The sequence below is a fragment of the Lampris incognitus genome, chromosome 16 (assembly GCF_029633865.1).
Source record: "Lampris incognitus isolate fLamInc1 chromosome 16, fLamInc1.hap2, whole genome shotgun sequence".
NCBI classification, from domain to species: Eukaryota; Metazoa; Chordata; class Actinopteri; order Lampriformes; family Lampridae; genus Lampris; species Lampris incognitus.
Window position 1 is genome coordinate 10,781,167 of NC_079226.1, and position 18,283 is coordinate 10,799,449.

At 43.7% G+C, this 18,283-nt stretch overlaps 2 protein-coding genes across 2 annotated transcripts in view; both read left to right on the top strand.

The window, feature by feature from the left end:
- The window catches only part of grm1b (glutamate receptor, metabotropic 1b), a 34,755-nt gene extending 28,245 nt beyond the window's left edge, over window positions 1–6,510 (top strand). The window contains exons 6-8 of the mRNA XM_056295832.1: window positions 603–729; window positions 3,573–4,500; window positions 5,646–6,510. Of these exons, the coding sequence (XP_056151807.1) occupies window positions 603–729; window positions 3,573–4,500; window positions 5,646–6,510 (1,920 nt within the window). The remainder of the gene's footprint in view (window positions 1–602; window positions 730–3,572; window positions 4,501–5,645) is intronic.
- Window positions 6,511–11,263: 4,753 nt separating this feature from the next.
- On the top strand, window positions 11,264–17,611 carry rab32b (RAB32b, member RAS oncogene family). The gene is made up of 4 exons (XM_056296331.1): window positions 11,264–11,462; window positions 14,268–14,545; window positions 16,720–16,869; window positions 17,459–17,611. The coding sequence occupies exons 1-4, from the start codon at window positions 11,264–11,266 to the stop codon at window positions 17,609–17,611; spliced, it is 780 nt and encodes a 259-aa protein (XP_056152306.1).
- The last annotated feature ends 672 nt before the right edge of the window (window positions 17,612–18,283 follow it).

Here is an 18,283-nt window from a genome sequence, read left to right on the forward strand (position 1 = left end):
TTTATATAGCCTGTTCAACATCCATCTAGGTAATACATCTTATCACTGAACATTTGAGCATTACTGAGCTGTGTAGTTGGCATGAAAATGAAAAGAATTAGCTTTCTTTTTTATTTGAAGATAATTTTTTGGCAGTTTTGGCAGTATTGGAGAGATCAGTGAAGAGAGCATGGCTGGGTGGGATGGAAAGAGACAGGATGTCATGCAAAGAGAGAATCTGGGCCAGGTTTGAACTCAGGACATTGCTGGCAGCCTGATCTGAGTTAAGCTGGCTGAGCCAAATGAAGTTTCGTTTTCTCTCCTCGTACTTTAATTTACTCAAACCTGCAGCAGTTTTCTCACAAGGGTACATCATTTAGAATTTTACTTTGTGATAATTGTACTCGATCACTGACGGACAGACAGACAGACAGATGTTTGTCCTCTTTGTCTTGCCTTGCCATCATCCTTCACTATCCTAATTCCTAAACCTTAGATCCAGAAGGTGGTTTTAGTTCTCAATGTCATGATTGACTGTACTGGTATTCAGACACGGCTGCTGGGAATTGTTGTTTGTAGTATTCTGAGTTTCTGTCTCTGCATCCTGTTTGGTGATCGTCCAGGTGATCAGGAAGGGGGAAGTGAGCTGCTGCTGGATCTGTACAGCCTGTAAGGACAACGAGGTCGTCCAAGATGAGTTCACCTGCAAGGCCTGCGAGCTGGGCTGGTGGCCGGACGTTGAGCTGGAAGGTACAGAAACCTCTGTTTTGTTCGTTTATGGCTGCTGTTATTGTCATTGTCATCGCTCCCTTTACTGCTGAGTGTTTCATCGCTTCTGTTTACGGAAACTTCTTAGATTTTTGACCTATCTATGTATCCACAACAAGACTAGCATATGAAAAACACCTGCCGTTGTTCAAGTGACGTAGGTATCGTGACATCAAGAAAAACTACAGAATAGCTTAGCTTGAGCTTTTAATTTCCCCTCTCATTTAAAGACGCCGTTCAAAAACACATCCTGATCCTCACAGCTGAGCTATGTTTTCAATGGTGGAAAAGACATCCTAAGCTATGTTTTCCATGGCAGAAACAATGTCCTAAGCTATGTTTTCCATGGTGGAAATGACGTCCTCGGCTATGTTTTCCATGTCAGAAACGATGTCATAAGCTATGTTTTCCATGGTGGAAACACCGCCCTAAGCTATGTTTTCCATGGTGGAAACGATGTCTTAAGCGCTGTCTTCCATGGTGGAACTGACATCCTAAGGTATGTTTTCCATGGCAGAAACAACATCTGTCAAAACTTGCACAGAGCCATTAATTAAAGACTCAATCTGTGATTTATTTTTGAGATATATTTACATACCTAATTGAAGAGTTTGAGTTGTAAATTAAAATAAAGCATTTTGTGTCTTTCTCACCAGATGATAATAGAAAATATGAGTCCGTTTTACTTCAATCCAATCAACCATTAATAATGTGAATGAACCTTTTACAGCATCAGAAAACATTAGGAACTCAGATTTAGTAGTTGTTACTGTTAGTCCTTGTATTAAGAGACCTATCAATCAGTCTGGGAGTGACAGCTGCTTCCTGTGCTATGGTTTGTAGTTTGGTAGCACGACGACCCTTTTGTTTTCATTTTAAATCAAGGATTGTACCTTTTATAAGGCAAATTCATATAAAGTAAATACATGTATTCAACTGAGTAAGCACATACTACTTTTCTAAAAGTCTGGATTGACAAGAATCGGATTTTGGCTCCTTGATCTCCGAGAGAAGCGGAGGGTGTCTAGCCATACTTAAGCCAATGAAGAAAGTTAAGTTCCTCAAAGACTTGACCCGCTCGTCCCTCCTGTTCTGTACAGTTTGTCCTGCCGTGAAGCTATTTCACAAACCTGTTCCGTCCTACTTTCCAAAGCCTTCCCATGACACCTGGGTACCATTCATCATGTTCACCACGTCTGCGACAGCGGCCTGCTTCCCTGCGTGCTCCTCTGGCCCACTTTCAGAATGCCTCCTGAAAGACACTGACACTTTCAGAGGCCTCCTGAAAGACACCAACACTTTCTCAGCCGGCGTCTCCTCCCGTCCCACACCTTCACACCAGGATGAAAATGCAGAGCATCCTGAACACGGGGCTGTCACAAATATTGTTCTGCATTGTCTTTTACTTTTTTTTCTTGCCACAGTTTGGGTAAAATACTGCTGAAAATCTGGAGCCACACATTTTTCTGTGAAAAGTAAAATGTCTCATGTCACATTACATTTGGGAGCAGCAGGATGGCCTGATTGTTTTTTGAGGTTGTTTATCCTCTGAATGCAGGGTCCTTAAAAAGTCTTATTTTGTCTTAAATTCAGTTATACCAGTAAAAGGCCTCAATACGTTTTAAAACGTCTTAAATACAATTTTACAAAGTCTTAAATATTTAAGCTCATGATATCAATTTAAAAAAATGCCTGATTTGAATTAGGATGTGACTGAATCACTTGTGTAATAGTTTCGAAACCCTTGCGGAAAAGGGCGGCAGGCGTTAAAACAGGAGAGATGGTGGTGTTTTATTCAGTAATAAAATCAAGAGTATCCTTATTTTCCCTCCATAGTTGAATAAATAAGGAGTGTAATTTTCCCTGTTTACTCAGGTTTGGGATTATTTCAAAGGGCATTGTTTTTTTGTATATCTTTACTGCAGATTTGGGATTAAATTTCATTTGAAATGGAATGAAAAGGTGTTAAAAAATAACTGAATTCGAGGGCAAGAAACCTGCAGACAGTACTACTGTGACAGGACTGATATGCAGTCATATCAAGTTGATCAAAATGTGAAAATACCAAGTGATTCTGCACACTGTTAAGTGGGCAAAGACAATGAATAAATGAGCACGGGACAATTGAAAACCATTTAGATAAGCCATTTGTTCAAATGCTCTTGACATGAACGTATCTTTTCTGCTTGGAAAACCGCCAAAGAAGATCATTAGTTTTGTTCTGCTGCAACCCCCCCCCCCCCATTTCCTTTCTTTGGCTCCTCTCCGCAGCCCAGCATGGCCTCGCTGACTAGAAATGGGGGTTTATTTATAGTTGAGCTGAAAACCTACTTTGGGATTGAGTGTGTTTTTAAACTGCAGCCATTGGTCCAAAGTACCGATGTGCTGTTTTTAATTAATCTCAAATTTTTCACTTTTTTTTTTGTTTTGTTTATTCCATTTTGTTTTCATACAGAAATCTTTTCAGACTCGACAAACCTCTAGATCATAACTGAGAATCGAGCTGATATTGAAAATGTGTAACTTTCATTTCATTACATTACATTGCAGTCATTTAGCTGACGCTTCTATCCAAAGCGACTTACAATAAGTGCATTTAACGTAGGAAATCAGGAGAACTACTAGTAATCAGGGGTCATAAGTGCATCTAAACAAGCACCTAAGAGCAAAACCAGTGCTAAAGTAAAAGTGCAAGAAAGATTTTTTTTTAATTAGTGAACACAATAAGTGCTAAGAACAAGTAACAGGGTAGTAGTTCGACTCCACTGTCCTGACATCAGTGGGGAGTTCACGAGTTATGTTTTGTCTCTCTTTTTGTTCTGCAGGCTGTGAGCCCATCCCTCTTCGGTATCTGGAATGGAGCAATCCAGAATCCATCGTCCAGGTGGTCTTCTCCTGCCTGGGAATCCTGGTGACGTCGTTTGTCACCTTCATCTTTGTCTTGTACCGCGACACACCTGTGGTCAAGTCCTCCAGCCGGGAGCTCTGCTACATCATCCTGGCCGGCATCTTCCTCGGGTACCTCTGCCCTTTCACCCTCATCGCCCGCCCCACTGTTGCCTCCTGCTACCTCCAGCGGCTCCTGGTTGGACTCTCCGCCGCCATGTGCTACTCCGCCCTGGTTACCAAGACCAACCGCATCGCCCGCATCCTAGCAGGCAGCAAGAAGAAGATCTGCACCAGGAAGCCGAGGTTCATGAGCGCCTGGGCCCAAGTGGTCATCGCCTTCATCCTGATCAGCGTCCAGCTGACCCTGGAGGTGACCCTCATCATCATGGAGCCTCCTGAGCCCATCAAATCCTACCCCAGCATCAGGGAAGTCTTCCTGATATGCAACACTAGTAACGTGGGCATGGTGGCTCCTTTGGGCTACAACGGCCTCCTCATCATGAGCTGCACATACTACGCCTTTAAGACGCGCAACGTGCCCGCTAACTTCAACGAGGCCAAGTACATCGCCTTCACCATGTACACCACCTGCATCATCTGGCTGGCCTTTGTCCCCATCTACTTCGGCAGCAACTACAAGATCATCACCACCTCCTTCTCCGTGAGCCTCAGCGTGACAGTGGCCCTGGGCTGCATGTTCACACCCAAGATGTACATCATCATCGCCAAGCCCGAGAGGAACGTACGCAGCGCGTTCACCACCTCGGACGTGGTGCGCATGCATGTGGGCGACGGCAAGATGGCTTACCGGAGCAATAGCCTGCTCAACATGTTCAAGAGGAAGAAGACCACGGGAAATGGAAGGTATGTCCCGGGGGGGGGGGTATTTGAGATAAATGAGCCCTGTTCCTCAGACACCTCGGGGATGCTGGTTTTGCATTACTGTGATTCGCTCTCATAGGACCACCTGTTGTGTTACGGTAATTCACTCTTATAGGAACACCTGTTGTAGGCCGAGACGGATATAGGTCAGCGCTCAGCAGGCGCAGACGTTTCAAGCTTTCCTCCGTTGATTTAATTAAAACGAGCATCCCCGTGTGCTAAGGAAGGACAAGTAGGATGACACAGAATATTTAAGTTACGTATATATATATATTTCGTTGATAAATAAATCGGTGTGTTGGGAGTTTGCAGTGCTCATTCACGTGTCATGGGGAGGACTCTTTCTAACTTCTGCAGTGCAAGTTTTTTTTGCACGAATTGTGAAAAATACGATATGAAGAAAAATTACATGCACACTGATTAATATAATTAAGATCGTGTGTGATGGAAATGTTGAATAAATCATAAATCCGGGGCATATAGATTATTTTTTCCCATTTCATTGTGCCATAATACTAATCCAACACCCGCTAAAAGACTTTTGGACGTGCATGGATTACGCTTTTCTAAGTTTCATCGTGAACTTTATGAGATCGTCCAGCTTTCTGATCAAGCAAAGCTAAACTAATTTGCTTCGAAAAGAGACACGTTCATTCCTTCATTCATGACAACCCATCGATCACATGCCAGGCAGAGCTGATAAACCACTTGCTGTCCCTACTTGTGAAATAAATAAAAGAGCCGACATCTTTACTCTTTGTCTTGGCACACTAAAAAAAATATTTGCGCCACAACTTTGTGGTGCCACAAATTGATGTGACTGGCCAAGGGGTCAATGGATCAACCAACCCCACATTTTTTTTTATTGAGGCTTATAAATGTCAAATTCTGGTCTAAGGTCAATCAGTGCATCGCTGTTGGGGTTTTTATGAAAACCTGCATACACATGGCTCTCCACGGCACATGATTGAGCAGCACTCTACACCTAAAACCCTAGATTTCAAATTTGACAATAATGTCACATGAATGAATTCATGATGTGTTTTTACACGAACCAGAAATGCTGTTTGCTGTCTCCACTTTTCTGGGTTCCTGTGAAATAACGTCCGTCTTTATTCTGTTCATAGTTCTAATGGAAAGTCTGTATCATGGTCTGAACCAGGTGGTGCAAGACATCCTCCAAAAGGGGATCACATGTGGCACAGACTGTCAGTGCACGTCAAGAGACAGGAGGCAGGCTCCAATCAGATGGCTGTCATCAAACCCTTAACTAACACCTACCATAGCACTGCCCTGGAGTTCTCCGACCTCAGCACCAAGACTTTGTACAATGTGGCTGAGGAGGACGAGAGCGACATCAGCAGATACAACCCTCCTGTCACGTCCCCCATGATGGCCCATGGGCAGATGCCCGCGGCCGGGCCGGTGAAAGAAGCGGGTGTGGTGGCCGAGCTATATGCCCCCGAGTCCCCACAGCCAAACAGTATTATCCCCCAACATCTCACCATGGACAGTCTGCGGGAGGAGGAATTTGATGTGGGCAAATTTAGCGCCACCCTCCCTGGCATGGATGATCTGGTTATCATACCGGAGGCTAGTGGCGCCGTCCTACCTGTGTACCACCAGGTGCACCCCGTTCAGCCACATCCGGTCCTTCCCCTTCAGCTTCACCCTTTCAATGAGGAGTCCCGCTCCCCTTTGGGAGAGGAGGAGGAAGAGGAGATAGAAAATGAGCAGTTCGGCCTCCTTCATGGGTACATGTACGACAATGCCCAGATTCATGAGGAGGACGAGCTGATCCAGGTCAAACTGGCCATGGATGAGCCGCTGGCTCTGATGCCCCCCCCTTCCCCATTCCGTGATTGCTTGGGCCCGCCGGTGAGCCCCTTCCCAAACTCACCCATGTCCGAGTCCATTCTGTGCACACCTCCAAGCGTTACATATGCCTCTGTCATCCTCAGAGACTACAAGCAAAGCTCCTCAACGCTGTGATGAGGGATGCTCAGTAGGAAGTAAGAGCTGTGCAATACGATGTAGATGATTGTAAACTGCGTTGTCGTATATTATCTCTTTCTAAGTGTTCGGAAGTGAAGAGGGTAGGTATATTAAAGAGGCGACCCAGTCTCGCAGAGGAAACATTTTAATACAACTTACTTGCAGTTCCCAGTACATGATGCAAGGGTTACATTACCAGAATATTCCTTCATTTGCTGACTTTTAAAAGCCAGGTCACGGTTTTCGAAGGTTGCAGATTTCGGTATTAAACCTGCAAGGTGATCCGGAGGTAGCGCGCTTATTGTAGTGAAACAAGACTGATCAACGTGTCATCCGACGTGGTAATATTGAGCAACACATGAATCCACATAAAACATGTAATTCAACCTGGGTAAAAGTTGGATAATGTTTAGCTCTGTAGTTCATCGCCCATCGCTTCTTCTTCTACATTTCCTTTTGTGGCAGACTCGACACGTTTCCTGTGCGGCTGTCGTTACGCTTGAATACTGGGCGGGACGGGCAGGCCCTGCTGGCATCAATGAAAAATAGTATGTAGACAGCAAATACAGACCGCTAATGTAGCGAAAGGCTACTACTATGAAAATAATTCAGAAAAAAAATATGGATTACATCCTTTTAAAGCTTTGTCAATATTGTTGTTGTGAACATGTGAGGTTCCAGAATGAACAAATTGCCATTTTTGTAACCTTTCTATAACTTTTGTATTGTTGGTATAAATAATTCTAATCCACACACATGCAAATGCAATGCAAAGTACAATATTTGTAAACATGGAAACAGATGTGACGAGTAAAAACAAGACTACGGTGGAATTTCTGCAACCTGGTCCATCACAGTGACGGATCACTGAATACACATATACACTGACATATACATGAGGCCTGTCAACGTGCACACCACCTTCTGTCACGTGAAGAAGAGGCATCTCAGTGTGTGGCTAAATGAGGACGTTGTCCAACGACATCCAATCATCTCCTTTAATTATTAGATTAGAGATGATTAAGTTTAGGTGTAAACTTAAGAGTTTGTATATGCAGATAGTGAATTAGAAATGGATAAATTTAGGTGTCGGTAAGGTCAGGGTGAAGTCCTGGGAGGTGTTAGACGAGGTTGAAAGGCGATCTCTGGGTGGCCTCAACTACGTCCTCATCTATCCATACGTTGGCCATCGACGCATGGGGACCTGCAAATCAGTTGTATACGAACGCTTTCTCGGTAAGACTGGACTGTGAAGGGGCTATGCGGACTGTGAAGGGGCTATGTGGCCCGCCCCCCTCGGCTGTCCTGAAACGGGAGTTGCTGCTCAGTGGCAGTGAAGGAGAGCAGACGACGAGTGGCGGCGCCATTCCGCAGAATGCGTCGTTTCAAAATGGTGCTGCGCGATTAAACTAATCGTAATCGCGATGTCAGCCATGGCAATTATACACCCGCAAAAGGCTGGTATTTAAAAAAATTTTTTTTTTAAATGTGCGCGTGCCTGTGTGCAGTCTGCATATCCACGCCCCTAATTAAGAGGCGACCAATCAGTCTCCTGCCGAGGCAGCGCAAAGCGTGTGCGGTCTACGGTCACGTGGCTACCCGGTGTGTCGCGTGCGGGGGGGGGGGAAATGGACGCCGATGAGCTGGTGGCAAAAAAAAGGCGACCTCTGTTATATGGCGATATTTTGGATTCAAGCTCAGCGACATTGAGCAGAAAGGGGTAACTGTGTAAAACACGTGTAAACTACTAGCAAGACACGTTAGCCCCTAGCTAACGGGTCTCACCCTTTAGCCGAGCGGCTAGCGACGTCGCCTTGTGGTGCAGTTACACCCCGTATCGAATCCCGCACCGGGCAAGAAAATAACCGGTTACACATGCAAAGTAGAAGTCGCGGCACCACGACAAATTTGTGTCATTTGTATGTGTACAAATGTGTGTATTATATCGCAGTATTGTCCCCAATAATTGCAACTTTCCCCCACCAAGTCGCGCAGCACTATTTGAAAACGAGCCCCAGGCTGGCTGAACTGTCTTTGTCACTGACACCCCACCCCCCCCACCGACAATATGTGACACGCAACTCACAGCCCTCAGCAAACCGCAGCAATCACAGTAAAGTGACCCGATTAAATATCCCGGAAGATGTCGGGATATTGTCCCCGCCCACATCGCAACAAAATACGATTGGCTAAGACAGCTGTCAAAATCAAATTCATGCCCACGTACGCAGGCTTTCGGTTAGCTGCGGAAGGTCCGGGCACGAGGGAGCCCCTGATTCACCCAGATACTCGGAAGAAAAATTGTGATTGGTCCATTTGCCGTCCATTATGTTAACCCTCTGTTTGCCAAGACGTATTAGTCCAAGTTTATAACGACGATCTAGAAATTATTACTATTATTTCAGTGAATAAAAATAATCAAAAGATACTTATAAGGAGTACAAAAATCCTTTAAATATTCTTTCTTGGGTATTCACTGAATACATTGACGATCCAGACCAGAGGGTTCCCCTCGTCGTGAATACTATTCAGATTCACGACACTGTCGTGAATAGTAAAGCGCAGCGCTGAGCAGCCGGTAGAAGCGCCGCATAGCCTCTTCAGGGGAACGTGGTGGAGAGCTTTTCCACGGAGTATTTTCACATTTCTGTTATAAGTATTTTCAATAGTAATGAAACATGCCTGTAACGAACAGATATTTATGTTCTAGCTTAAGATTTTAAACTTATTCTGGACTTTGTGCTTATTGGACAGTTTAGTATTGTCTGTGTATTTCCACGTATGAGCTGAAGTCTTAAAAGCAGCATACGAGTCAATAAGAAAACAAGCGGCTGGCTTGTAGATTTCAGTCCAGCCACCTTAATACTGAATGGTGCGTGTGTGCAGTGCCAAACAATCCACCCTGTCTGCAATATTTAAATAGAGAAATGTGTTGTTTTGTTACACATTGTGTTTGATATGCTTTGTAAGGAGAAAGGGACTGAATCCACGGTGTGTTTTTATCCAGGTCCTGAATGAGAATGTTCCTCTTTCGGGGACTTTAAAAAAATGCGTTATAATGAAACAAGCAACAAAAAAACAAGCAACAAAAAAAAATTGAATTTTTGAATTTTGGTAGTGTGAAGAGCACTGAATCAGGAATGTAGCCGAGGAAATGTTCAAGTGCCACCTTTTTCATGACAACGAGACTTTCTTTGGTTTGGTTTACACATTTATTCCATTTGTAAAGTCTTGAAATGCAAGTTAGCCTCAACTAGATCCAAGTTTTTACCTTTTCTAAGAACTCATCCGTATTCCTTACTGTGTAAATAAGTAGGTTATAAAATGCCCATATGTTTTGTGAATGTAAAGGTTGTGAATCATATTTGTATGCAGGCGATGTTTATAGACGCACTACGGCAACACCGACTAGTTCCGCTTCTCCTGTCACGACTGCGGCCAAGTTGGACCGCCTTGTCCAGCGGATGGAAGCGCCGCTGTTACCATAGCAACGCCCCGGATGCGCGGCTTGACGGACGGCAAGCTGAACTATATAAAACCAGTCTTTGTCAGTTTAAACCAATACTAGCTGTAGATCTCTTGAAAGATACCCGTGTGATTGAAGTAAATTAAATATTTTCATGCCTTTGTGTTCTGTCTTTTATCATAGGTGGGGGGGGGGTGAAGGTTAGGAGACTTTTTGTCCTTCTTAAATCCAAACCTGTGGTTTAAAAGACAGCAACAACATGGACCGAATCAGACTGTCCGTAATTACAAATGTAACAAAAAAACATAAACAAGTGTGGTCACAAATGTTTTCTCGATGCACACAAATGTTTCTCATTTTAGATAAATTTGGGGGAAAAAATCTACAAATACAATTTAGAAAAAAAAACCCACTCATTTTGAAGTGATTGTACCTGTAAAACGTGAACGCTGCCAGATTCGTGCAGGCCTGCAGATTGTCGAATCTGCGTTTGAAAATGCACACTGGAAGAAAAATTAGAAGCTGGATTCACAGACATGCCAAGTGGTTCCGCGAATAACTCCGTAATATGGGCTCAAGGAGTTCGGATTTGTTCAACATAGTCGCATAGACCCGCTTGACCTAACGTGTGTAAGTAAACCCAGCATGTCTCTCTTAGTGTGCATGTTTCTGACACCTCTGGGCACAGGGGCCACGTGTGTAACCCGCGCTAAACCCAAATTTGGACATCGTCATCAACGCGGCACTACGATAAGACGACGCAAAACCAAGAAGACGATTAGAGCTAATTGCGTTTTTGATAAATGTCTTATAGACCGACTATTTTGAAGGAAAAAGCATTATTTCTTCATATTTTTATGTACCCCTGGCATGAAAAAAACGCGTACCGGATGTGGCCGATTTCACACGTTTTACCGCGTTTGTTGACACGTGGTGTGAGTCACAGGGTCCGGGGGCCTCGCGTATCAATTGTTATTATGCGCAGATTTGCGCGTACACGCCCATGGGATTTCTTTAGCCCTGAGGTTTGTCTCACAGACCGGTGTAGAACCCCTGCATCTGGACACCCGTTGGCTAACGCGGGTGTCTGTGCAGGCCTGGGGGACGGATGGCTCGTTGCAAAGAGGTGTAGACAGCAGATGTCAGGAGGAAGGAATTGCAATTAACCGTCATGCTTTGTCGCAGCCTGTCAGGCAGTTTTGAGGGCTAAACAACTCCGTGGGTGTGTAAGGACAAATTTGCCCATTGATGCACGAGGCCGGCCGCGGGTGGGGGTACCTGGGCATGGCTGTGTGCGCGGACCAGCTGTTTAAAGTGCTGGTCATCGGAGAGCTGGGCGTCGGGAAAAGCAGCGTTATCCTGCGTTATGTCAAGAAACGCTTCAATGGCACGTACAAGGCGTCCGTCGGAGTCGACTTCGCCATGAAGACCGTCGACTGGGACCCGAGGACGGTGGTGAGGCTCCAGCTTTGGGACATCGCAGGTGAGGGTTATTCAACCAATCCGCAATGAATTTTGTCAGACGTTGCACACCTTGCATGATTAAGTGCTGCGAGATGATTGGTCGAGTAAGTACAAGCAGCGCTACCTGTGCAGGGGTACAATGAAAATCTGCAGGATAGGGGGTTCCTTGAGGACTGGGTTGAGAAACACTGCGTATGGGCTGATAGCGATGAAGAGTCGGAGCTGGTGTCTACCTGCTGGCCGGGTGGGTGGGGGTGGGGGGGTCTCTGACGGTTCGTGTCGTGCACAGTGGCGCCCCCAGAAATGTTTCATCGGGGTGGCCACTGAAAATCTTGGGGTGGCACACCTAAAACCAAAATCCATGACTGAATTTCGGGAATTCTATGCTGCTGTTGTAACGTGTACTGTATAGCCTAGTGGAAAACTGTCAAGATGAGAGTTAAGAAAAATATACATTATTGATTTAAATGAACAGCACCTGATGTAAGATGTCAGATAGAAGCATATTATGCATAATCAGAAGCATATTCTGCATATGCGACTCGTGGCTGGGGGGGGGCAGAGGGGGGCCAGGGATAGTATCAGAGGGTGGCCGTGGCCACCCCTGGCCACCCCTTGGGGGCGCCACTGGTCGTGCATCAAAACTGTGATTGTGATTATTCACATGTTCGAAGTATCCATTCAAAGTGCACTTTGGCGCTGCGGCGGACGTGAAGTTCGTTTGATTCGTGCTTTAATTTAACCGCAGCGTGCAGAACCAAACGGACTTCCCTCACTCACTGGTCCAGCAGTCGTGTCGTTTACCTCCAAATTGGGGCGTTTTTCGTTTTCTACCGTGTTTCTTCTTCTGTTATTTCTTGAAGGTTTTCTGTGATCGGCGTCTTACTAGTGTATCCGTTGACAAACTAACGTTTGTCATCTGGTTTGAGGATTTGTCTTTAAAAGTCCCCTGACGACACAAGAAACAACAGGGAGGTCATTTTATTCTCAGCTCACTCACCGAAAGTCTGGAAATCTTTTAACGCAACAAATTCTTGCTACCATCCAGCAACTGGTGTCCTTCTACCTATACTACACGTTATATACTCTTATTACAACATGTCTCATACACTGAATGTGTCACTGTAATAAACTTTATCGTTTGATTTTCCCCATTCACTGCCTCTATATACTCTACATGATGTACTCTTGGCTATGACATGAGTACTATGTGGCAAATGTACTATTACTACTACATATAATGCTACTATGTCATGATTATAATGTAGCTAATTCACAACTACTACTACTACATATAATGCTACTATGTCATGATTATAATGTAGCTAATTCACAACTACTACTACTACATATAATGCTACTATGTCATGATTATAATGTAGCTAATTCACAACTACTACTACTACATATAATGCTACTATGTCATGATTATAATGTAGCTAATTCACAACTACTACTACTACATATAATGCTACTATGTCATGATTATAATGTAGCTAATTCACTACTACTGCTACATATAATGCTACTATGTCATGATTATCTACTACTACTTTCGGCTGCTCCCGTTAGGGGTCGCCACAGCGGATCATCCGTAATTTATGATCCGCATATTTGATTTGGCAAAGATTTTATGCCGGATGCCCTTCCTGATGCAACCCTCCCCATTTGTCCGGGCTTGGGACCGGCACTAACGATGCACTGGCTTGTGCATCCTCAGTGGCTGGGTTGCTACTATGTCATGATTATAATGTAGCTAATTCACAACTACTGCTACATATAATGCTACTATGTCATGATTATAATGTAGCTAATTCTCTCCTACTGCTACATATAATGCTACTATGTCATGATTATAATGTAGCTAATTCACAACTACTACTACATATAATGCTACTATGTCATGATTATAATGTAGCTAATTCACAACTACTGCTACTACATATAATGCTACTATGTCATGATTATAATGTAGCTAATTCACTACTACTGCTACATATAATGCTACTATGTCATGGTTATAATGTAGCTAATTCACAACTACTACTACATATAATGCTACTATGTCATGATTATAATGTAGCTAATTCACAACTACTACTACTACATATAATGCTACTATGTCATGATTATAATATAGCTAATTCACAACTACTGCTACATATAATGCTACTATGTCATGATTATAATGTAGCTAATTCACAACTACTGCTACATATAATGCTACTATGTGATGATTATAATGTAGCTAATTCACAACTACTGCTACATATAATGCTACTATGTGATGATTATAATGTAGCTAATTCACAACTACTACTACATATAATGCTACTATGTCATGGTTATAATGTAGCTAATTCACTACTACTGCTACATATAATGCTACTATGTCATGATTACAATGTAGCTAATTCACAACTACTGCTACATATAATGCTACTATGTCATGATTATTATGTTGCTAACGCACTACTACTACTCCATATAGTACAACTATGATATGATTACTATGTAGCTAATTCGCTATCACTACTTCTTCATATAGCGCTACTATGATATGATTACTATGTAGCGCTCTATGATGCCAGTTGGTTACACTCGAATTTATCTGCACATCGCTGACCGCATTTGATAAATATACGTAAATGTATCTCATTTAAATAAGTTAGGAGAAATGCTCTGTCATTATATGAAATTCAAAGCAGGTTCAATGTTTATTTTCTCACTTTATTCCAACCCACACCAACCCCTGCAAAAATATTTCTAGTATAAGATAGGTGGAGCACAACCTACAGTAAACCTGATTCCGTCTTTCTCCAAGGCCAGGAGCAATTCAAGGAGATGTCCAGGGTGTTTTACAAGGGGGCCATGGGAGCCTTGGTTGTCTTTGACCTCTCTAAAGGGTCCACCTTAGAGGCTGCGTCTGCGTGGAAGCAGGATCTAGACAGCAAAATCCGGCTGGAAAGCGGAGGCCCCATCCCTGCTGTACTGCTAGCCAACAAATGTGACCTGGCAGAGTGGGACCAAAACCTGTGCTCCTCCTTGGACCACTTCTGTAAAGAGAACAGCTTCCTCGGCTGGTTTGAGACCTCAGCAAAGGTGTGTCTGCTGTGTTATTTGTTATAAAAGAAAACAGGTAAACGGTGTCTACAGGGCAGGGGCGGATCTACAGGGTGGCAAGGGGTGGCAGCTGCCACCTCTGGGACACAGTCTTGCCACCCCTGTTGCCACCCCATTTATAAATCAGATAATGTGTTTTTAAAGTATATTTTATGTACATGCATGGTGAAGGTCAGTGAGACCCGCACCAAACTCATCTCAAACAGAAGTCGCCGATTTAGAATCCCCCTCCCCCTCACAGGCGCGGATCTACAGGGTGGCAGCTGCCACCTCTGGGACACAGTCTTGCCACCCCTTTGCCACCCCAGGAAAAAATCTCTAGATCCACCACTGCTACAGGGTGACCATCTACTCATTTTTTGCAATTTGCAAAAGGTACCACATGAAGTATATCTTCAAACTTTAAAGGGATATTTCAGTTTCCAGGGTTTTTACTATGTGTCCTACTTACATAGAGTTAGGCAAACTATATACCTGTGTGTGTGCAGTTTGGTGAAGGTAGGTTGAATGGTGAGTTTAGCCTAGCTTAGCTCAATTACTGGATGTCTATTGGGATCGCTAGCAGCTCCGCTCAAAAAAGGGAGGGTACACTTTCTTTGAAGGCGGTCGTCAATACTTTTTACTCGCTAGCATTGCGTTACTATTTTTTTTTCTTAACCAAAATTTTCACAAGTACATGCAAAATTTAAACTATTTTCCCATAATACACATATCCATCTTCTAATGCGGAAGTTTTGAACATGTTTTGTTCTATTCGTATCCATCTACTTCTATGGTGGAAAAAGACAGATGTGCATATTATGGACAAATAGATCAAAACCTATAATCTACTTTTTAGGATTTTGCATGTACTTGTGACAAATTGTGAATGCGAGGCTAACGAGTAAGACGTATTGACGATCAGCTTCAAACAAGGTGTATTTCCTTTCTTTTGAGAGGAGCTGCTAACGGTCCTGGTAGACATCCAGCAATTGAGCTAAGCTAGGCTAAACTCACTGTTCAGCAGACTGTGCATACGGACATAACAAAGGTACCCATGAATGGGTTTGACTCTATGCAAGTAGGACACATAGATAAAAGCCTGGAAACCGAAGAATTCCTTTAGCGCTGCAGCTATACCCATAAAGGTGTGTTTCCAAACATCAACATATATCTCTGCAGCGCCACAGCGAGATAACAGAAGCTCTCGTTTGCTGTACTGGATGTAGACACAACAGCGATGCTACGTGACGGTCTGTACTGGTCTGTCCAATGGACAGCGTTGGGGAGTAACGGAATACATGTAACGGCGTTACTTATTTAGAATACAAAATATGAGTAACTATATTCAAATACAGTTACAATTTAAATGTATGTTAATCAGGATACAGTTACATTCTTGAAATTAATGGATTACTTAAATGTTTTTTCTTTGGTGCCATTCTTATTTTAAGAGGATTGCGACACAAAATGCAGTGAAAGTGAAACCTAAATGTTAGTGCAACAGTAAATTCAGTAAAACAGTACGCTATATTTTCATCTTTGTCTAAGGTTTTTCATTCTAACAGCTATGGGAATAAAGAAAAGGACGTGGAAAAGTTCTCTTCTTTCTTCTTTTTTTTTTAACCAGATAAAAAACCATAGATCTTTTGTGTTTACATACTCTTCTAGCCTTTGCTAATATATATTTGAGATGACTCAAATGCATTCGGCCTGTTGATACAATAGAAGGAACAGAATAGTCTCCTCAAGTTAGTAGTATTGTGTGAATGCTACATACACTGTTACACAAAATGTGAGAAAACATTAAAGTAATCCAAAGTATTTAGAATACGTTACTCACATTGAGTAATCTGACGGAATACGGTACAAATTACATTTCATGACATGTATTCTGTAATCTGTAGTGGAATACATTTTAAAAGTAACCCTCCCAACACTGCCAATGGAAACCACCACAGCATGTTGTGCTCTGTTGGAAACCACCAGCATCAGGTTAATGGTTTCTGATGGAAACCACTAAAACCATTGACTAAAAACACACTGGTTTGATGGTTTCTTCAAATGGGATTCATCAGGGCTCTTCTAATGGCTTCTGGTGGTTTTCGGCAGGCGTTGATTGAACAGGCACATTGTGCTCTAACACATATCCCATTTCCCTCGCCGCTTTCTAGGACAATGTAAATATCGATGAGGCAGCTCTCCTCCTCATCCAGCACATGATGCAGTGCAGACCGGGCCGGTCCAGCGAGGACGACCGCAAGGACGGGATCAAAGTGAACCTGGTGCCAGAGGAGACATGCCACAGCCAATCACAGTGCTGTGTAACACAGCGGTTCTGAGGGACAGAGAGGGCTCATGGGTAAAAAGCCGCGACGAAACCATTCGTCTGAAAGCGAGCCGCTGTTGTGTAGCAGCGATACGTCACAATGCTGCCGGACCGTGTGTCCAGCTGAGGGGCCTTTTTTCTGTGTTTTTTGTGTTTCGGGTCACAGCAGCCCATTTCCTGGTTAGTGTGTGTGTGTGTGTGTCTGTGTCTGTGTGTGTTTCATAAATACCTCTGTGGACACAGTTGATCTCATTTGTGTGATAATCTTTTACAGTCAGCAGGCTAATAAACCCACCAGCATGATGCAAACACACACACACACACACACACACACACACACACACACACACACACACACACACACACACACACACACAGTCATGCTGCTGGGGGAGAAAAAAAAAGTGTCACACTTCCTCTACACCCTAGACACGGTGAAGGATGACCTACTAAAACCAAATAGCAAAATCACGACAAACTGCCACATTCTTAAGCAGCCAGAATATCTGGAAAACAAATGTTGTTCCCACATTTCATGATCTGCATCGTCGAGTGTGGTGTTATCTCCTCTCTCGTTATGCCAGGGTGCACGCTGCGGGCAGAGCAGCCCGGCCTCGCCCGGCCGGGAGAAAAGAGAGGAAATCAGCTCGACCTGCTTTTTGGCAGACGCTCTCTTAGAGGAGATGTGTGAGGTTGCAACTCGCCGCTGCACCCTCCGGAGGAGACTGTGCTATTGAGCGCGGTATATTTGGACACGGAGGACTTACTTCCTGTTGGTTGCCTCAGACGGAGGACACGTGTGGGAGAGCCAAGTGTACTGGTGCCATTTTCTGATGTCTTATAAGCAGACGCCTGCAGTGTGGGATCCGGACGCTTCCAGGAAACCACTCCCGTTTGTCAGTTCTGTGCCCTGAGACACCAATACACATGCATGGATGGATGGATGGATAGGTAGATAGATCTTTATACTTTATTATTGCCACACAACAATGCTGGTGGTCACTTGTTTTGACTGCACACACACACACACACACACACACCATTCACAGCAAAGGGAATCTTTTGGTGACGACTCACCGAAACCTGAATTCACGACTTTTGAGCTGTGGTGCAAATTGTTCATCGGTATCTGAGTTCCTTATCACAGAGCTACATGTGGTCAACGTGAATCAGCTGCTGTTGAGTCAAACACTGTGGACTTCAGATCTGACAACTGTATGGTGCACAAAAAACACTGCGACTGAGACGATGCATTCAAAAAGTCACTCTTTATTGATATCTATATGGGTTTGTTGTCACAAACGACATATAATGTCATGCTATCTATCTATCTGTCCATCTATCTATCTATCTATCTATCTATCTATCTATCTATCTATCTATCTATCTATCTATCTATCTATCTATCT

Bases quoted from the DNA above. Each gene is read 5' to 3' on its own strand.
- rab32b (XM_056296331.1), top strand. From the start codon at position 11,264: ATGGCTGTGTGCGCGGACCAGCTGTTTAAAGTGCTGGTCATCGGAGAG. The intron at 14,546-16,719 runs GTGTGTCTGCTG...GCCGCTTTCTAG, and splicing joins GGTTTGAGACCTCAGCAAAG to GACAATGTAAATATCGATGA. The intron at 16,870-17,458 runs GTAACACAGCGG...TCGTTATGCCAG, and splicing joins ACAGCCAATCACAGTGCTGT to GGTGCACGCTGCGGGCAGAG.